Source organism: Pelobates fuscus, chromosome 6, assembly GCF_036172605.1.
Source record: "Pelobates fuscus isolate aPelFus1 chromosome 6, aPelFus1.pri, whole genome shotgun sequence".
Lineage (NCBI taxonomy): Eukaryota > Metazoa > Chordata > Amphibia > Anura > Pelobatidae > Pelobates > Pelobates fuscus.
The window spans coordinates 145,768,438-145,790,693 of record NC_086322.1 but is presented as its reverse complement, the minus strand read 5'-3'; the positions used below and the strand labels follow the sequence as shown (position 1 = coordinate 145,790,693).

Sequence of the window (22,256 nt, the reverse complement as noted above, 5' to 3'; positions counted from 1 at the left end):
ATAGTGAAATAAAACAATAGCATGCCTTTGACGAGATGATAAAAGATGATACAAAATGATGGTTAGTGACACATTGACTGAATTAAAGGAACAATGAGGAAGTAGAACAAGGACAAAATTGTGAGCTGAATGAAGAGAATGATATCATGGCAAAATATACAAAATTTACAAAGTTAGTCACTAAACTCCACATTTTATATAACAAAATTGCTTTCCAGATCACCTATTCATGTTTAAATTTTGTAATTCATATTTTAATTTGATTCACTTTGGAGTCTGCAGGGTAAATAACCTGATAAATGTTCTTAGAGGATTCTTAAAATAGCATTAGACTCCTTGTACTGCATCCTGCAATCTACAGGGACAATAAATATCACAGCAAAAGGTCAACAGAAATAAAAGCTAATAATGTTCATACACTGTAAGCATTGCACTCCTTTCTGAGTCACGTCACAATGTTTCTTTTAATTCTTACAGATGCACTGGATCGAAAAGATCCCATGATGCTTTAGGTTCAGTCTAAGCACCATCACAAATTTCTTAATACCTTACTATCTTAACTCTACAGTCCTGAACTAAAAGCTATGTAAATATCATACATTTACAAAGCAGTTCTAATTATCCAAAGTGAGGAGTGAAACAGTTCTTGGGGATTAACTACTGTTAAAACGACTGCAGTAAGCTAAAAATGGTAAAGCACAAAGAAAAAATGTGTACGCATGGACAACAATAGTGCACCCTTGATGTCCTGTTCTATAGGATTTTCTTTGTGTTTTAACCTGAATGTTTGCTTCTGTTAGAAGCAAACAGTGCTGTTAGCTATGCTTTTAATTGTTAATTGGTTTATTTTCTTTTTATATAAAGATGGAGTTTATAACTGGTTCCATTTGCAGCTAAATTTAGCATGAAAGGGAATGTGGGTTTTTGAGTTTGTAAAACTTACACAAAATACTACAATCACAAAGGCATACATGTTGATTATTTAATTTAGTCTTTTACAAATTAAACAATCCCAAACATTTGAATATGCTGCTCAAAACTTTCAGACACACATCATAGCTACAGATCCCTTAGAGACACACATCATAGCTACATAGTATGTTCAAGTTCATTAGTGAGAAAATGATATCATATTTCTATTCTTTGATCCAATCTAGGGAGAATGGTAATTAAGTATGAGTATGGCAGTAGGAAAGAAATAATCAGTTTTTCCTTTGCACTTTCTTTATCCTTTCTGTCTTCATTCTCTTAAAATTAATGTTTGATTCGTTGTAACAAGATTTACTTTTCATTGAAACTAGTTGTATGTTATTTCTTATATATATATATATATATTATTTTTGAATATATATTAATCTTGGTATTGTCAATATCTTAAAATTAATCTTTGTAACTGTATTTTGATAATTTTGTTCCTTACAACCTTAAATGTCAATGCACTATTCATAATAGAATATATTCTAAATAGCAAACAATTTGTAATTAGTGGCATAGCTATCTGGGGTATCACCGCTCACACAGGGCAAGTACCAAATTACCCCACTGTATTTAAAGGGCCAGAATGAGTGACAGGCACTGTGTTAGGGCCGAATACGTTTTTTTAAAGGGTCCAATCTCCCATGGCCATAGTCCAAAGGCAGCAGGCGGGCAAACATGCTCCTCCAATGCAATGTGGCGAGATTGGTCTTGTCACAACATCAAAGTTAAGTAAGTTTTGAAGAACAAATTGTATGGATGCATTACAAGAACAAAGTAGATATGAAAAGGTGGCCTAGAACAAATTCAGTGCCTTAGATGAATTAATAGCCAGCTATTTGCAAACTCTTGAGTGGTGCAAATAGGTAGTTTAATATTATTATTATTATTATTAATATTATTATTATTATTGCCATTTATATAGTGCCAACAGATTCCGTAGCGCTTTACAATATTATGAGGGGGGGAATTTAACTGTAAATAGGACAATTACAAGACAACTTACAGGAACAATGGTTTGAAGAGGGCCCTGCTCAAATGAGCTTACATTCTATAGGAAGTGGAGTGTAAAACACAATAGGACAGGAATAGGTTGGTCAACAGTACCTATTGGCATTGTCCATACAAAGACATTACATTTACTTTTTATTAAGCTATTTACTAATTTTTTATGTGGCAAAATACTATTTCTGCAACTTTGGTAATATTCAAAATATCTTTTTAAATCTTAAAATATTGCAAAGCGTTGCAATTTGTAAGGTGTCAAATAAAATGTCTGCAATATTTCTATAAATAGATTAAAAAAAAAACAATTAAATTGTGATATTTTACGTTATGTAATATTTTAGGTATTCTACATAGTAATCTGTACATAAAATATGTTTTACTGCCAGCTATGCATCCTGTGCTTCAAATAAACATTGTTATAATATTTCTAAAACGAAAAGCACTTTTGTGTCTAAATACACGTGACAGCTCCATATACATGTTTTTTTTTTTTCAAACATAGTATCACTGACTCAAGATAAAGTAGATTGAACTATAAATATAGCACTTTACCTTTCTCTTTGCTCTGAGTTGCTCGTGATATTTATCAGATGTATCTCCAGGTATTTCTCCTCCCCATAACGTAATTCCAACAATTGTATATGTGATGGCCATAACAAGTAATGGAAAACAGTAAACCAGTAACACTACAATAATTTGATACCTAAAACATATAAAACATGAATTAGTCACATATTAGAAATATCATGCTCTATTTTATTATTTTTGCTGTGTACGCCACATGCAATTTTCACTTGTAGTACTTATTCAAAAAGTATAATAGAACACAGACGGAGACCTTTCTTTTTAATAACATTTTGTAGTTTTAACACAATGCGACCAAAACTCAAAAACCTAGAGACAATGGAACTAACTCTAGGACAAAATAAATAATCAGATAAGTGGTTGGTTAACAAATTTGTAGAGATGTCATTAAAAGGTAAAACAACAGCTGTGCACAATTTTAATGCGAGTATGTGTTAATTTCTATATGTGAATCTGTGAATGTATATGTGGATCTGTGAGCGTGTGTGTGTAAATGGATGAATGTATGTATAAATAGATTAGTGTTTTTTTTTTACTTTTTTAAGCTTTTTATTTGTTTTCAAGCAGTAAGAACAACAATAACAGTGCAAAGGTACATTAAATACACTGGGTTAAATCATTGTAAGCTCCAAAAATACAGTGCTACATCTTGGTCCTTAACTGTAACATATTTTGTTGTGGACGAAGTCTAAACAATACAAATAGTAGGTGGTGACATCAAGTCTGAAGTTATTCTTGTTGAACAAAGCCAGTTAGTAAAACTGTGGTGAGATACATTACATCTGCTTGATGATTCATTAATACAATTAACAGCAGTAATATAGATTTGTTTTCAGTCTAAACTCTAAAAGTTGATATAGAAGTAGCGTCTGTGTGTAACTGAGAGTCAATTCATGTCTGGTGGTTTCTTTTGGTTATGTTTGCTATATCTGCATACTGGGGTTATAGTCTTGGGTCTTGTGGGCGCTTTGCCCTTCGGGTGTCTGGTCTGGCTATTTGAGTTAAGTGTGTTTTTGGTAATGTTAGGAGTCTTGTAATCCTGTTTCATCTGAGGTGTAACAAAGTTGTTCCATGGTTCCTATATCTGAGAGAACTTCCCAAAGTTACCAAATTTAGCGTAAGTCAGTTCCTCCATATGTTTTATATCCTCCACCCTCGATATCCATTCCCTAACTGAGGGGGATTGTGGTTGTTTCCAATATTTGGGTATGAGTTGTGTGGCTGCCATGGCTAAGTGATTGAAGAGAGTTGATTCAATTTTTGTGAGTCACTGTGGTGTTAATAGGAGGATGTAATGATTAGGTGAGAGTGGGAATTTTCCATGGATAATTGTTTGTAAGATGGTGTGGATTCTACTCCAAAATTTTGATATTATCGGGCATTGTCACCAGATGTGTGCATGGTGAGCTTCTTTGTGTACATAGTAGAGAGGACTTTTTTGTTAAGTAAGTGGGAGGAACAAATTTGTTCAAACCCTGCCAGCGATCTCCCCCTCTAGGTAATAGGTCACAGGTTTTAATGAAATGTACTAATTGGTTATGGTGCAGGTGTTGGCTTCCTGTGTGAGTGGGAGTAGGTAGGATTTGCGTTAGGCTTTTTATTTTGCCATTCAATAGCAAATCTCGCAGTGAAGCGAGGGGCCTTCGTGGTATTGGTCATATGTCTTCCCTGATTGTCCCTTTTGGAACTGTGGGTTTTGTGTGAGCGGGTAGAGCGGAGAGGGGTGTGGTGATATAGTTGTCCTTAGTTTGTGCCAGGTTTTAAGTGTTGTAGAGATGGTTGGGTGGGCGTTGTGATGTAGAGGTTGTGGAGGGCACAATTTAAGCCACGGGCACACTCTTAAGGGTGTCTCCACCAAGGAGTTTTCAAGAAGCACCCATTGTTGTGTCGGTGTGGTTTTTGTCCATTCGTATACTCTATGCAAGAGGACTGCTTTGTGGTAGAGATCTGTGTCAGGCAGGTTTAGTCCTCCCTGGTCCTTGCTTCTGGTTAATATTGTGTGTGCCAAATGGGGTGGCGTTTTGGCTCATATGAATTTTGTGAATATGGATTTGATTGAATTGAAGAATTTAGTTGGAATTGTGATGGGTAGTGTCTGCAAGAGATACAGAATGCGGGGTAGAAGGTTCATTTTTATGATGTTGATCCTGCAGAACCACCCAAAACAGCATCTGTGCAAGGTCTAGAGGTCTTTGTTAATAGTTGACAGCAGTGGAGGAAAATGTAGGTGATAAATGGAGTCTAGTCTGGGTGGGATATGTACACCTAAATATTTAATGGACTTGGTTGCCCATGTGAGGTTAAATTTGTTTTGTAGTTGAGTGTCTATTATTTTTGTTGTGAAGATAGGTAGTAAGTTGCACTTGTATATATTGGCTTGGAAATTGGAGACTTTACTGTATGCCTCCATTTCTGTTAGAATGAATGGTATTGTTGAAATTGGGTTTGAAATGGTAAATAGGAGGTCATCTGCGAAGGCTGGGATCTTGTATTCATGTTTATCAATTTTAAAACCCTGGATGTAGCTATTATCTCTATTCCCCTGGAGAAAGGGGTCTAGGACTAGTATGAAGAGAAGGGGCGAGAGGGGACAACCTTGCCTTGTGCCATTTGTAATGGCTATTGGATGGGATATTTGACCATTGATGCGCAGTCGGGCCATAGGGGTAAAGTATATAGCATTCAGCCATTCTTGCCATCTAGGTCCAAAGCCCAATCGTATGTATTAGAAGCGCCCAACTGACCCTGTCGAAGGCCTTTTCAGCATTGATGGCCAGCAAAGCGCTGTGTATTATGTGTGTTTGCGCCCAATGTATAAGGTTGATAATTTTTGTGGTGTTGTTTTTGGCTTATCTACCTGGGACAAATCCGGCTTGATCTTGATGGATAAGAAAAGGTAGGAAGGGTTTTAGTCTGGTGGCCATTATTTTTGTTAAGATTTTTAAGTCAATATTTATAAGTGAAATTGGCCTATAGCTACTGCATGATGTGGGATATAAGTGAGTGTTTATGTGTGAATCTCACACCCCTCACACACAGTCATCCTGTCACACTCACCTCAAACACACAGTCACCATGTCACACAAACCTGAATACATAGTCACCATTCTGCAATCACACCCAAACACAGTCACCCTTTCACACTCACCCCCCACAATCACCATGTCACACTCACCACACACACACAGTCACCCTGTCACGTTCACCCACACACTGACTCCTCACACACAGTCAACCTGTCACACTCATCCCAAACTAACCCTTCACATACAGTGATCTTGTCACATTCACCCCCACACTGACATACTCACACAAATCCCTATGTATACTGAATTATAGTGTATACTGAGTTATACTATATACTGTATACTGACATATTGCTCTGCACAATTAATCAATTTCTATGTTGACACACACTGCTTTGCAAAGTGAATCCCTCTGTACACTAAAAAACATTGCTCTGCACAGTAAATCAGTCTATATATTGTGTGCTATGCATTGCTCTGCACAGGAAATCCCTTTATATACTATATACATAATACATGTGTAAATGTGTGTGTGTGTGTGTGTGTGTGTGTGTGTGCGCGCAGTTTGAGTGTGTCTGTATGTATATATATATATATATATATATATATATATATATATACATATATATATATATATATATATATATATATATATTCAATTATTAGACTTTATTATCTTTCTTTTATGTATCCAGATAATCAATTTGTTATTATTATTATTATATTATAATCAGTATTCTTTGCTCTTTGTTTGTAAATTCATGAGTGTGCAAATAATTTATCATGAATGGCTAGTGCACATGAAAATGGGTTTGGTGGATTATAGGGATGTGCATGGGCAAAAAATTTGGTTCGGTTCGGGACTTCGGCACTTCGAGATTTCGACAATTAGAAAATTTGGCACTTCGGCATTCTGGCAATTCCCTAACCCTACCCATAACCCTAACCCAAACTCCAATCCTACCCCTAACTCTAACCCCTTAACTCTAACCCCCTAACCCTCTCCCTAACCATACTAGGTTTAGGGTTGGGGTTATGGGTAGGGGTTAGGGTTAGGGTTAGGGGGTGGGGTAGGGGGTCGGGATAGGGTTAGGGTTAGATTGCTGTCATCATTCCCTTAATTTTCCCTCCCTCTCCTGTTTTGCCATTTTTCAGATATCCGAAGCACTTCGGCACTTCCAAAATCCGGCGGTTTGGTTCGGCACTTCCGAAATTCAGAACTTCGGCAATTCAGCACTTGGGTCCGGTTCAGCACTTCGGAAATTCGGGACTTCTGCAATTTAGCACCTAAGCAACTCGGGACTTCGGCAATTCGGGAATTTGGCACTTCGGGACTTCGGCAATTCGCTACCCATAACCCTACCCATAACCTTACCCCAACTCTACCCCTAACTCTAACCCCCTAACTCTAACACCCTACCCCTAACCCTAACCATTACCTTAGCCCTACCCCTAACCCTACTAGGGTTAGGGTTGGGGTTATGGGTATTGTGTAGGGTTAGGGGTGGGTTAGGGGGTAGGGGTAGCGGCAGGGTTAGATTCCTGTCATCATTCCCTTCATTTTCCCTCTGTCTCCTGTTTAGCCCCTTTTCAGAAATCCAAGCACTTCGGCACTTCGGCGGTTTGGTTCAGCACTTCTGAAATTTGGGACTTCGGCATTTTGGCACTTCGGAAATTCGGGATTTCGGAAATTTGGGACTTCGGCAATTTGGGAATTTGGCACTTCGGCACTTCTGGCCTTTGGCAATTTCTTACCCTAACCCTACCCATAACCCCACCCATAACCCTACCCTCAACCCCAACCCTACCCCTAACTCTAACCCCCTAAAACTAACCCCTTAACCCTAAACTTTACCCCAACCCTACCCCTAACCCTACAAGGGTTAGGGTTGGGGTTATCGGTAGGTGGTAGGGTTCAGGGGTGGGGTAGGGTAGGGTAGGGGGTAGGGGAAGGGGTAGGGTTAGATTCCGATGGCATCATTCCCTTTATTTTCCCTCCCTCTCCTGTTTTGCCTGTTTTGCCACTTTTCAGAAATCCGAAGCACTTTGGCAATTCCGAAATTCGGTGGTGTGGTTCAGCACTTCTGAAATTCAGGACTTCTGCAATTTGGCACTTCAGTTCGGTTTGGCATATCCGAAATTCGGGACTACGGCAATTCGGGACTTCAGCAATTCCCTAACCCTACCCCTACCTTTAACCCCTACCCTACCCACTAGGGTTGAGGTTAGGTTAGGGGTAGTTTTAGGGTTAGGTGGTAGGGGTTAGGGTTAGATTCCTGTTATCATTGCCTCAATTTTCCCTCCCTCCCCTGTTTTGCCCCTTTTCAGAAACCCGAAGCACTTTGGCACTTCCGAAATTCAGGACTTCTGCAATTCGGCAATGCGGTTCAGTTCGGCACTTCCAAAATTCGTCACTTCCGAAATTTGCAATTTGCCAATTCGGACCGAAACGAATTGCACATGTCTAGTGGATTAGTAGGCATATAAGTGGGTGGGAAGATGGAAATGGGAGGCTGAAGAACCCCACTCTAGCTGAGAGTTGTGCTCAACAATGGTATCTGACCAAGCTTATAATAAGTTTATAAATGTTTAGTGCATATTTTTCAAAGTGTTCCTTGCTTTATTTTGGCTTGTATATTTGTTCAAAAGTGCTTGCTTCCTATTTTAAAACAATTGTCAAGTGATGCATGTCCCTTTAAAAAAAATAGGATCACTATATAACCTACAACTGAACTGCTTCAAAGAAATTATTTATTCACATTTTATGTATTGCTTATTATCCTTCAAATAATATGTTTGATTTTGCGGCGTGAATAAAAAAAATACTTATGTGTAGAAATATTTTTAGAAAAATATGACAAAAATAATAAAAATAATTAATAGACTTACGTTATTTTTTTTTCCTGTTCTGGCCATGCTAGCAAACAGAGAGTCCTACTGGGCAGCACTTTTGTTTTGGAATAAAGGCATTGAGGAAAAGCAAGCAGAAAAGCAAATATCCAGATACTCCCAATTACCACTTTGGTTGAAGTAGCAGATAATCGTGGTTTCAAAGGATCAATAATAGCCATGTATCTGTAAATAAATAAATAACACAAACCAATGCATAAGTTACTGCAGCAGCAATGGTTTATATAAGACAATTATCCCCTATAAGAAAAAAGAATTAAAGCCATACATGTATTCCTTCTTTGTTATAGATAATGTTCCTTTAAGCTTTGCAGGAGGATTGCTGGTTATTTTCACCATTGTTTGAGGGCTAACAAATTCTCAAGGCAGAATATTGAAGTGTTTGTATATATGATCTACATATCTATATAATACACATTTTCTCTAATGTTCTCCCTTCTATTTTTCACTTTAACACTAACTTCTCTGATCACTAAAATATCCCTATCCTTTCACTCACCTGTCCCTGGCAACACAATCATCATTACTTCCACCTTACTCCCCTCCCCTCTCTATTCATCCCATGCACTCTACACATACCTTTCCAGCCTATCTCCACCAACTCCTCCCAAATCCTCTACATACATACCCTCCTACAAAACTTTCAAATCCTACTCCCACCTTCACTTCCTTTCTATCCTTCTGCTCCTAGCAGCTGGTGATGTATCTCCAAACCCCGGTCCCCTCTCAACAAACACAGCACATACTAACCCAAGGACCCACACTAATCTCATACCCATCTCATGTTCCTCTAGATCCTCCTTCAATACTGCCCTCTGGAACGCACGCTCTGTTTGCAATATAACTAAATCCACTGCTGTCCATGACTTCTTTATCTCTCGTTCAATAGATTTACTAGCCTTAACAGAAACCTGGCTCTCCCCCTCTGACACTGCCACCCCTGCATCTTTGTCCTTCGGTGGTCTCCAACTTACCCACAACCCAAGAAACTCTGAATGTAAAGGTGGTGGTATTGGGTTTCTCCTCTCCCCTCACTGCTCTTTTAAACCTCTTCCCACCCCCTTCCCTCTCTTTCCCGTCATTTGAAATACACTCAATTCACCTTTTCAAACCCTTCTCCGCTAACATTGCTGTTATTTACCGTCCCCCTGGTTCCCCTCTTCTCTTCCTTGACCACTTTGCTGCCTGGCTACCCTATTTCCTCTCTTCTAACATTCCATCCCTAATTCTCGGGGACTTCAATATTCCTATAAACCCACCTTTGACCTCTGCAGCCACTGAACTACTTTCAATGACTTCCTCCCCCGGGCTATCACAGATGGCAAATTCTCCCACCCATGTAGCTGGCAATACCCTTGACCTAATCTTAACTTATGCATGTACAGTAACTAATATCTGCAACACTCCATATCCACTCTCTGATCACCACCTCTTATCATTTGCTCTTGCGTACCCCCTCACCCAACAACCTCAGCCTAACCCCCCTCAACTCAGGAGGGACCTTAACTCTCTGGATCTCCAACAGTTGTCAGCTGACATTGATTCACAACTGCTGTCCATCCCTTCCCTCTCCTGTCCTTCACTGGCCATCTCCATATATAACTCTACTCTTACATCTGCCTTGAACACTGCAGCGCCACTCCAAACAAGCACCTCAAGGATGACCCGCCCCCAACCATGGCATACTAAATCAACGCGCTACCTGCAAAGATGCTCCCGTTGTGCTGAACGCTCCTGGAGGAAGTCTCGTACCCAATCAGACTTTCTCCATTATAGATTCATATTGTGTTCATACAGTGCAGCCCTTGCCCTTGCCAAACAGTCCTATTTTTCCTCTCTCATTAGTTCATGTTCCCGCAACCCCAGGCGTCTCTTTGACACCTTTAATTCTCTTCTTCGCCCTGCTGTGGCCACCCCCAAAACTAACCTTACTTCTGATAACTTTGCATGTTACTTCACTGACAAGATTGAACAGCTAAGGAAAGAATTCTCCCCTCCTTGCCTTTCTGTTTCTCAATCACACATAGATCATGCCTTTCCTACCCTTCAGACATTCTCCCCAGCTACTGACCAAGAGGTGGCTGCTCTTCTTTGCTCCTCTTGCCCCACCACTTGCCCGCTCGATCCTGTCCCATCTCACCTTATCAGATCTCTCTCCACTTGTCTCGTGCCTTCTCTAACACACATCTTCAACTGCTCACTCTCTTCTGGCATCGTCCCTGCTGACCTTAAACATGCCACTGTAGTACCTATACTAAAAAAACCATCCCTCGACTCATCCACCCTCTCTAACTACCGTCCCATATCCCTGCTCCCTTTTTCCTCAAAGCTTCTGGAAAGGCTTGTCTTTACCCGTGTGTCTCATTTCCTCAATTCCAACTCTCTCCTTGACCCCCTTCAATCTGGCTTCTGCCCTCTCCACTCTACAGAAACTGCCCTTATAAAAGTCACTAACAACCTAATCGCAGCTAAATCCAAAGGCCACTACTCCATACTAATTCTTCTTGACCTCTCAGCGGCCTTTGACACCATTGATCATGCTCTCCTTCTTCAAACTCTTCAATCGCTTGGTCTCTGTGACTCTGTCCTCTCGTGGTTTTCCTCTTATCTCTCCCAACGCTCATTCAGTGTCTCCTTTTCTAATGATACCTCCTCCCCTCGCCCTGTCTCAGTTGGAGTCCCCCAAGGCTCCGTCCTTGGTCCCCTTCTATTTTCTCTTTATACTGCCTCTCTTGGCAAACTTATTACCTCTTTTGGATTCCACTACCACCTGTACGCTGATGACACCCAGCTATATCTCTCCTCCCCGGACCTCTCCCCTGCCGTCCTGCAACGTGTCACTGCTTGCCTTTCTTCCATCTCTGACTGGATGTCCTCCCGCTTTCTGAAACTCAATCTCTCAAAAACTGAGCTCCTTGTCTTTCCTCCTCCTAATACTGATCCTCCTCTTTCGCTCTCCCTTCAAGTTTGTGGTACCAACATCAGTCCATCCTTGCAAGCGCGCTGTCTTGGCGTCATACTTGACTCTGGTCTCACCTTTGAGCCTCACATCCAGCATGTTGCCAAATCCTGTAGATTCCATCTTAAAAACATAGCCCGCATCCGCCCCTTTCTTGCACCAGATACTACCAAGGAGCTTGTCCATGCTCTATTTCCCACATGGATTACTGTAACCCTCTCCTGATTGGTCTTCCCAAAAGCCGTACTGCACCCCTACAGTCCGTAATGAACGCTGCTGCTAGACTGATTTTCCTCTCTAGTCGTTTCTCACACACCTCACCCCTCTGCCAGTCCTTACATTGGCTTCCTGTATGCTATAGGAGTCAATTCAAGGTACTAACTCACACCTATAAAGCACTGAACAACTCTAGCCCCTCTTATATCTCCTCAAAGATCCATAGATATGTCCCTTCTCGGTCTCTCGGTCTCTGCCCGTGACCACCTCCTGTCCGTTGTCCGCACTCGTACGGCCAACTCGCGCTTGCAGGACTTCTCGCGGGCGGCTCCCTTCCTATGGAATAGCCTGCCTACCGCCATCAGACTCTCCCCTAGTCTTGCATCTTTTAAGAAGTGCCTTAAAACCCATCTCTTTAGGAAAGCGTATGGCCTCCAAGACTAACCCTTACCTCACATACCTGTCTCTTGCCCTCTCCTAAAGGGCAGTCCACCTTATTTGATTGCAAATTCCTGTCCTAATGTGTTTTACACCCCACCTCCTATAGAATGTAAGCTCGATCGAGCAGGGTCCTCTTCAACCTATTGTTCCTGTAAGTTTATTTGTAATTGTCCTATTTATAGTTAAATCCCTTCTCATAATATTGTAAAGCGCTACGGAATCTGTTGGCGCTATATAAATTGCAATAATAATAATAATAATAATAATAACCAAAAGAAAAGAGGGCTTCCCACATATCATCTATGACTGAATGTAAGCTTGCAGTAGTAGTCCATTTTAGACATGCTGGAAAGAATTTTGGAATAGCAGAGAGAAGCCATAGTTTGGCTTACCATCACACTGTTGGCATTGACACCACTATGACTAATGAGGATGGGAGAATATTAGGGCAGCTAATGGCAGCATAGTCCCAACACAGTAGAGTAGATCAGTTCTATTTTGGATTAATGCTGTTGGTGGTTTGGTGGGAAAAGGTGAAGCAACAAGCACCTGAAAGAAGGGTTGTGCCTCTGTAATGGTCAGAGCTTACCTGTTTGAACCTAACTTGCCTCTTATTGAGGAGCATCTGAGCTGCTGGAAGGAGAATAAGAATCTGAGAGCTGCTCTTTGTCTGGCTGACCAGCAGCTATTTTCATATCTATCAATCACTGAGCAACTGTTTTATGTAACAGGGAGTAGTTAGAATCCCCAGCAGTCTCAAATGTCCCTGCAACTGATGGAGAAAGCCCTCCTAAAATTCAATCTCCCCAAAGTACTGTGCTCTTCCTGTGAATACTTGAGGTGTCACCATCTGATGGTTGAGATCCAATTGGCTACTCACCTGTCCCTTCAAGGTTGTTTCTAAATTTATTATTTATTGTTTCTAAAAGTATTGTAAAATCTAGTGGTGAATAAAAACATTCCAAATTACATTTTCCCTGCTGCTGTTCCCCTTTTTCTAGATATCTTTTATTGTAGTGGCTTTGCTCTGCCAACTGTGTATCCCTCTGCAGACACAGTTGGGAAAAGCTGGTATGACATGGCTTTTTCCAGACTGAAGGACAGTCACTTATGCAGTTTTGGAAAGCTCTGTTCTTTTCAGTGTGGAAAGGATTAGTTGGTGGTTAATTGCCCACTGACTTTTTTCATATTTTCTACTGACCATTTTTGGATAAATTCCCCATTTTTGTTTTTTATAAATCCCCTATTTTGAACTTAAAATTACTACTGCTCCATGCTTTTTATAATAAGATAGCTTATTTATAAAATTAGGTTTTATCACTTCATATTTTTTTTTTAATTCAGTGATATAATAATCTACATATGTCAATTTTAAATCGGCATTAAAAAAAAAAAAAATCTATCAGGTCAGGCAATATTATAGCATTTGCCCTGCTGTTTTGGCTGTCTGAATTGACTTCCTGATTTTCTGCCGACTCAAATATCAGCATGAAAATAATTCAGCCAACCCCAAATTCTCTTCTTGTGTAAGTTTAATTGTTAATGTCAAAATGTTATCGCCTTGATTATTATACAATAACTATTGGGTTCTATTTATAAGTAATACACAGTTACAATATGGTATATTAACCATATGCCTCTTAAATTCAGATTATTCAAACCTAGCAGTATATTGTGGCTCTAAAAGTCCTACATCACTACTGACAAGGATACACTTGACAATAATGTGTATGTGAGCATCTTTATTAGAGACTAAAGAATAATTACATTGCAAAAATTGTAAACTTTATGAAACACATGTGAAGTAAAAAGCTGAGTGCATATGGCCTGATAAAGAGGAATATGAAGCAAGTACTATATTTAAATTGAGTCAGTTAAATGAGTCAATGATAAATTACTGTATACTGTGGAGCTGTAAATTATAATTTTATTAAGACACGGAGGCTCCTATTATGCTGCACTCTTTCTTTATTTCCCTCAGCAGCAAAGAAAAAACTTTATAAATATAACAGTAGTAACATTAACAGTCTTAGGTGTATTCTTCCTAGTAACAGGAACAGCCAATCAGGAACAGCCAATCAGGTTCCACTTCTCCAGCATAATAGGCTCTGTCAGCCAAACCTGTTCCTCTTTCTTTGCTGCTCCCTCAGTTAAGTATACCTGATCCCTCAGCTCCTTAACTGTGGGATTAATATATCATTATTATTATCATTTTACTATTATTAACTATTATTGTTATTACTATTCATTATTATTACTACTATTAGTATTATACCGTTATTGTATTTTAATTCATTGATTGATTCCGTCTATTTTCTTGACTTTAATCCTTTCCGCGGTCCAGCCTGTCCCCAGAGCCTAGTTTAACGAGCGGCTCGGGGACGCCGACTGGAACCGCACTCGGCGCTTCGCGCCCCCATTTCTTTACTGGCGCCGTGAGTGACCGCCATAACCGCGGAACTCACGGAGCTCAGATGCCGGTTCCCTGCTCGCGGCGCTGGAATGTGTACACTTTATAGTGATCTACACATTCGCCGCGAGCACAACTTACCGGCTAAATCTTCCTATTCTTCCTATTCTTTCCTTTTCTGCCGCCCGCGGCAGCCATTTTCTTTGCTTTCCCGCGCTCTCACACAGCTCCACCCCCAACGTCCGGTCCTCGGAGTTGGGTTAAAGCTGTAGTGGCGGTCGGACGGCTCTTTGCTCCCTCCTTGCTATTTTCCTATTTACCTGTGAACCTTCAATACTGCTGTTAGTTTGAAGTTTATGTGAGTAATTAATTTTGTTCTTAAGGTATATTGTTTTCCTTTGGGTTAATCAACCCATTTTAGTTTCAGCTCAGATTTTATTATTACTACCAGTGTCATACTAAGCATGCCTGGTGAGAAAGATTTACCCACCCCTTCTGGGTCCCTTGTCACCAAACCAGGGAGTGTTAAAACACCCACAGGGGTATCTGAAATTGGAGCGGCTAACCCCGCTGATTTTGCTCCCACTGCTGATATGCAGTCTCTGATTGACGACACTATGTCTCATGTTATGACTAAGGCCCTCACATCGGCCATGGGATTGATGTCTGAATCTTTCTCACAGACGCTTACACAGGCTCTGCTTGAGGCACAGAAATCGGCTCAGCCGACCGTTACCCAGGCCTTGCCAGTAGTGGTCCCTTCACAACCTCTCACTGGTCGTAAGGCCACTGCAAAAACCAAACACTCTTCAATCTCACAGATGGACAGCTACAAACCTGTCACAGATGGCGCGCCTAACATACCACCGCGCAAAAGAGCCACTAGCCGGGCAAAATCGGCTAGGTTATGGAAACGGGCAAAAGCCCAACTAGATTCTGAGTCAGATCTCACCGAGATTGAAGAGGAAAACTGCATGGATACTGAGGATCCATCGGATCCCGAATCCGATGATCTGGTCGAAGACCATGGCCTCAGAGAGCATAATACGCCTCCATCTGAATCTTTTGACATGGAGCTTAAGGTCCCAGACGATGCAAACAAATTAGTTGACCCCTATGGGGAACCCCTGTTCGACCCCGATGACCTACGTCATCCAAGGTCAGCAGACTGGTCCCCTTCGGCCCATGTGGCCAAATACGTTGCATCAAGGACTCGCAAGCCTTTAAATAAGGCAACACGCAATAAGCTACGGGCAGAATGCCCACGCCCTACTGTCCCGGACGAGGCCTGCAGAACACCTGCAGTAGACCCAAAAATCGTCCAATTCCTGGGCAAGACTGGCTGGAAGGGCCTTGATTTCTCCCTGCGCAATTGCCAGGATAAATTACTGGATATATTGGGCCCAGCAACCAAAATATTTGATATGGTCGAAAACGACCAAGACTTAGATCGTACCGCCATAAGTGGTTGGATTCAAAGAGTAATTTGCCTGATCGGCAATGCCAACTGTGCGATAGCCACAGAGCGTCGCAAGGCGATCTTATTAAAGATAGACCCAAAATTGGTAAATATGGCTATTACCGAGCCGGGCACCCAGGCCCGTGGTCTCCTGTTCGGAGACAATTTTGTCAAGGAGCTTGGCTCCTTTGTACATACTTTTACTGCCCTAGACAAGGCGCAATCAAACATGCGCAGAGTTTTCCACCCTAAGGTTTTTGGCGGGGCCGGAAGAGCCAGGAGCCGTCTGTCCGGCCGTGTTAACAGGGGTTCATTCCGACAGAACCGAGGCTCCTACACTGGACAAACCTCCTTCACGGAGCACCGCAACACCCCGGCCTTCTTCCCACAACGTGGGCGGCCATGGGTTGCTCGTGGATCACGTGGCACCAGACCAAGCAGACGACCTTATGGTAAGTCATCTCCTACTTCCTTCTTCCCTAGGGGCAGTGGGGGGCAGACTCCGACATTTTTTCCATGTATGGTCACACATTTCATCAGATGCCTGGGTATTGAACACGGTAAGAGGGTATTCCTTAGAGTTCTTGTCCCTCCCAGTACAAATCTCCCCACCACGGGGAATGTTATTCTCCCAACAAGACGCCTCCCTTGTTTCCAAGGAGGTCTCAGAATTGGCACACAAACAAGCCATCTTAGAGATTCCGATAACTACCCCAGGCTATGTGAGCAACCTATTCCTAGTTGCCAAGAAAGGCGGCGGCGTCCGCCCAGTGATAAACTTGAAACAGCTCAACACTTTTATTGCCTACAACCATTTCAAAATGGAAGGCATACACTGCCTCCGAGATCTCCTCCAACCGTCGGATTGGATGGTCAAGTTAGACCTACAGGATGCTTACCTCACTATACCAATCGCACGTCAACACCAAAACTTCCTCCAATTCATATGGCAAGGAAGAAAATGGAGATTCGCCTGCCTCCCATTCGGACTATCCTCAGCCCCATGGTGTTTCACGAAGCTCCTGAAACCCGTGGTGGCCCTACTTCGAAGTCGAGGGGTTCGTCTAATAATCTACTTAGACGACATCCTCATCATGGGTCAATCCAACCACATTATCAAGACCCACCTGACGTGGACTCAGAATCTCTTACAGAACCTGGGTTTCCTGATCAATGGGAAAAAGTCCATCCTGACCCCTACACAACGCATAGAGTTCTTGGGCCTCGTCGTGGACTCTACTCTACAGACACTACACTTACCGACTGCGAAATTGGCCACCATAAAGAAGGAAATCAGACGCACTCTGAAGATTCCCCTGATCTCCCTAAAACAATTGGCGAGAGTGATTGGCCTCTTGGCGGCCTCCATCCAGGCCATCTTCCCGGGCCCTCTACACTATCGAGCGCTACAGCGCCTACAAGCCTCTCATCTGAGAGACGGGTCCTCATACACGGACATGATCTCTCTGGACACAGAGGCAAAAACAGAACTCAGATGGTGGCTCTCCCATATGGAAGCATGGAATGGCCGGGCCATTTTCGGCACCACACCAGACATAGTAATAGAATCCGATGCGAGCTTGCACGGTTGGGGTGCACGCTGTGGCAATATCTCTACAGGTGGCAGATGGTCCGAAATGGAATCTACGCTTCACATCAATTGCCTAGAACTTCTGGCCGGTTCTTTTGCAATCCGCAGTTTCTCAACGACTCAAGCCCGATGTGCCATCCTATTGAAAATGGACAACATATCGGCAGTCCGCTATATAAATCACTTGGGCGGGACGAAATCCAAGGTCCTGGCGAATCTGGCACGAGACTTTTGGCAGTTCTGCCTGGCACAGGGCATCTCAGTCACAGCAGAGTACATCCCGGGCCTCTGCAATACAACGGCGGATTGGTACTCAAGGAACCTCAGGGATTCCAGCGACTGGCACTTGGATCCCAGGGTCTTTCAAGACATCCAATCCCTATGGGGCCCTCTGGACAAGGACTTGTTCGCCTCCCGTTTGAACAAACAACTTCCCAGATTTTTCAGTTGGAAACCAGACCCAGAAGCACTGGCAACAGATGCATTTACCCAAGACTGGTCCTACACAAGGAACTACGCGTTTCCTCCCTTTGCGTTGATTCCCCGATGCCTATTACACCTACGGCAACAGATGGGAACAACAGTGCTCGTGGCACCATTATGGCCGTCTCAACCATGGTTTCCTTCTCTGTTGGAAATGGCGGTAGACATACCCCGCACTCTCCCACACTTCGACTATCTCCTCCAAGACCCGGACGGGTCCCCTCACCCCTTGATTCAACAGGAATTACTGCACCTCACGGCATGGCTGGTTTCCGGGAACCCTACTCAATCGAAGGGGTTTCGGAATCAACTCTCCAACTTCTCGAGAGCGCATGGGCACCCGGCACGAGACAAGCTTATAAATCTGCTTGGAGCAAATGGCACAATTGGAGCATGGAACGGAACCTGGATCCCATATCGGCTCCTCTGAATTCGATCCTGCAGTTCTTAACTTCATTATTTGAAAACGGCAGAGCATACCGTACGGTGAACCTCTACAGATCGGCCATTTCGGCCGCACACCAAGGCATCAATGGCGCACCGGTAGGACGCCACCCATTGGTATGCCGTCTCATACGTGGCATCAGATTTGCACGACCCCCACTACCACGCTATTCAGTGCTATGGGACGTCTCCACTATCCTCCTTTTCCTCGAATCTTGGCCGGATAATGCATCACTATCGTTGAAACAACTGTCGGCAAAACTGGTCATGCTCCTATGCCTCATATCCTGCAAAAGGGTCTCAGATGTTAGAGCATTAGACATCACCGCACGGTCCTACACGCCAGAAGGGGTCACTTTTGATATATCACGGAGAACTAAAAGCTCGACAAAGAGAGTGACATACCCAGCCTTTCCTGACAAGCCTCTCTTATGCCCGGTTAAATGCCTACAACTCTACGAAATGCGCACCATGACGTTGCGGGACCCAAATAAACATGAACTCTTCATCTCTTTCCAAAGACCACACCTACCGGTGTCTACTACAACTCTAGCCCGCTGGGTCAAGTGGCTCATGACTACGGCAGGAATTGACACCTCCATATTTTCTCCTCACTCCATAAGAGGAGCAATGGCTTCCAAGGCCTCTGCCATGGGTTGTCGCCTGGAAGACATTTTGAAAGCAGCCGACTGGTCCTCAGAAACCACCTTCCGTGATTTCTACTTCAAACCAATACAACACTTCGCAGGAACGGTGGTTTCTCAGCTTTAAACCAGCATAATAGGAGCCTCCGTGTCTTAATAAAATTCAAAGATTTTACTATTACCATGACGTAAAGTCATGATTTTATTAATGACACGGAGGCGAGTATTATCCCTCCCTCCCACCCGACGACGGTGGAAAGGTAGACGGGAGTTGGGTAAGTTAACCTACGGTAAGTCATTTTAACAGACTATTAAATTACAGTTATACTTGCAACCAGGTGAGTCTTCACTATGATAGTCTTTTGTCTATATGTTCACCAGTATATACGGATTAAATAATATCCCCTTGGACAAACATTGACCAAACACTAGCTCAAATACCTATGATTATGCATACACCCAGTTTGATGCTAAGGTATTACCATATTTCTCCTCTTTTACAGCCTAATCTACCCTACATCGAAACGGAAAACTCCTTCATGTACAGTTTTATGTTCGGTTGGACACTTTACTACTTCGGGACTGCAAATAAAGAGGAACAGGATTGGCTGACAGAGCCTATTATGCTGGAGAAGTGGAACCTGATTGGCTGTTCCTGATTGGCTGTTCCTGTTACTAGGAAGAATACACCTAAGACTGTTAATGTTACTACTGTTATATTTATAAAGTTTTTTCTTTGCTGCTGAGGGAAATAAAGAAAGAGTGCAGCATAATACTCGCCTCCGTGTCATTAATAAAATCATGACTTTACGTCATGGTAATAGTAAAATCTTTGAATTTACTGTGTACTGTGGATGAAGTATGTAAGTAAAGCTTTTAAGATGCAAACTTCTAACAATAAAAACCTGTTCAAACCAGATAGCAATGGTAACATTTTGTAGAACACTATTCAAGCATTTAAACAAATATGACATTTATGCTAATAATACTGTTGGATACAGCATCACCTATTTTAAAAGTCTAATTATTACTTTACACTAATATTATAGAGTTAACAAATCCCAAGCTACAAGATCAAGTGAAAAGTTTCCAAACCTGGCCCTGTCATACTATGCTTAGGTATGTTTGACATACTGAATATACCAGACAGCTTAGACATCACTATGCAGAAAGATATAAGTTAGAAGACAGGTATTATAGAACTTTAGAATTGTCCTTTTAAAATGCCTCTAATTAGCTAATGTGAAATACCTGCCTGAAGGTAAATTTAATAAATGGCAGAAAAATCAATGTATTTGTCCTAGAAAAGGAAACAGTGAAATACAATGTTCACTCAGGGACCGAGAAATTAGAATAGTCAATAGCGTAAGCCAATTCTCTCAAGGGCCATGCACCTTGGGAAGAAAAGAGACCACTGCACAGATTTTTAATTCAATTATTCGTCCATATGGTCTAAGGACGAAGATGACTTGCTTTTTAATACATTTAAAACAAGGCAGGCTATAGGTAATGTCAAAAGACAAAGACAAAATAACATTTGGGGATTAATAACAAAGCCAGTAACTGACGAGGATCAACGAGATAATATATATACATATATTTATATATACAGAGGTTGAAAACGTTTCAGATTTTGATAGATTTGTAGCTTGTCTATTTTGCCCAAAGTTTTAACTTTACCTTTACAGTTTTCAACAATTCATGGTTTTGGTAAGACAATGCATATATTAAACTCACTGACACAAAATGCTAGCTTTCCAAGCACTAAAACGAACATACCCAAATTATATGGATAGCAGTATACATTTTTCTGTGCATTTTTAAGGCAGAATCTGCAATAAATGTTGTGCACAACAACAAAATGTGATTTGTAAAAAAAAAAAAAATGCTTTTGGTGATTGGGTTTCATCAATATGGTCTTTTAGTTTGGGCAATTTCATCCACACAATCATTCCTGAAAAAAAAAAACTCATTAAGATAGAAAAAAATGGTGCAAAAATTTGAATATCATTGTAATGCAAAATATAAAATTATGTATATATTTTGTAGTACACTGATAGGTGCATTTTTGTGCCATTTGGTTTAATGATCAAGGGGGAAGAAGTTACCAATATAGGAGAAAAAGGAAAACCAGCAAACAAAATTTTGAAATATTTATATATGTATTTTTACTGCATTTAGTGGCTATGCCTTAAATATTGATCTTTTTTTCCAACAATCTTCTTTTTTTTTTTTTTACTTTGCCACATGGGCTGAAGTACAAATCACAATATCTCCAAAATGGCTTTGTCCATTCTCCATTATGTTAATTTCGTGATATGTCCATATAGTGTTTCGGAGTTGATTTCAGGAAAACATTTTATTGTTCCCCCCTCCCCCCAAAAACAAATCACAATTTGTTTGAAGTTCAATGCACAAGTCTAATGTATAGATATACTTAACTTCAGATCACTTCCTTCTCTTCCAACATATAAAACTATCCTTAAATCCTACAGAGCTTAAAGGGGACACTACATACCCATAAAGCACTTTCACTTGCCTAAGTAATTTATGTGTGAAGAGTGTGTTCTCTTTTTTCATTTTACAATAAATGGATGTTTCAATAGAAATTGTAATGTATACAAATTAACATTGTTACACCCCCTAGCTCTCTATCAGACAACCAGTCCTGTTGCTTCCTGGTTGACTTACTCAATGGAGCTATACTCAAGAGCCAATTGATGAAAGCACCTGCCTTGCAAAGATTTGTCATTGAGCAGCATTGGAAAGGCTGTTATTGGACAGCTACAGAAAAGTGAGACTGGGAAAGGGACAGGCTTGCAAACAGACAAGAGACTTGCATATTTTCAAACTGCTTTTAGATTTACCCCAGTGGGAAAAAAATTAGGCATAAATAAATTCAAACATGTTTTTATTTGGGGGTGTCAACTAAATAGTGATTTTTATTTTATTTGGTTTTGGGTAGGGAAAGTGTCCCTTTAACCCCTTAAGGACCAAACTTCTGGAATAAAAGGGAATCATGACATGTCACACACGTCACGTGTCCTTAAGGGGTTAATCAACACACTTTATATTCGCAAAAAAAAAGTATTGAAACATAACAAG

The 22,256-nt window shown here is 41.4% G+C and overlaps 1 protein-coding gene across 1 annotated transcript in view; it reads right to left on the bottom strand.

Moving 5' to 3' along the window:
• Positions 1-22,256, bottom strand: part of TACR3 (tachykinin receptor 3) — a 275,893-nt gene that overhangs the window by 141,976 nt on the left and 111,661 nt on the right. The window contains exons 2-3 of the mRNA XM_063458395.1: positions 8,484-8,669; positions 2,536-2,686 (exon numbers count right to left, since the gene is read on the bottom strand). Of these exons, the coding sequence (XP_063314465.1) occupies positions 2,536-2,686; positions 8,484-8,669 (337 nt within the window). The remainder of the gene's footprint in view (positions 1-2,535; positions 2,687-8,483; positions 8,670-22,256) is intronic.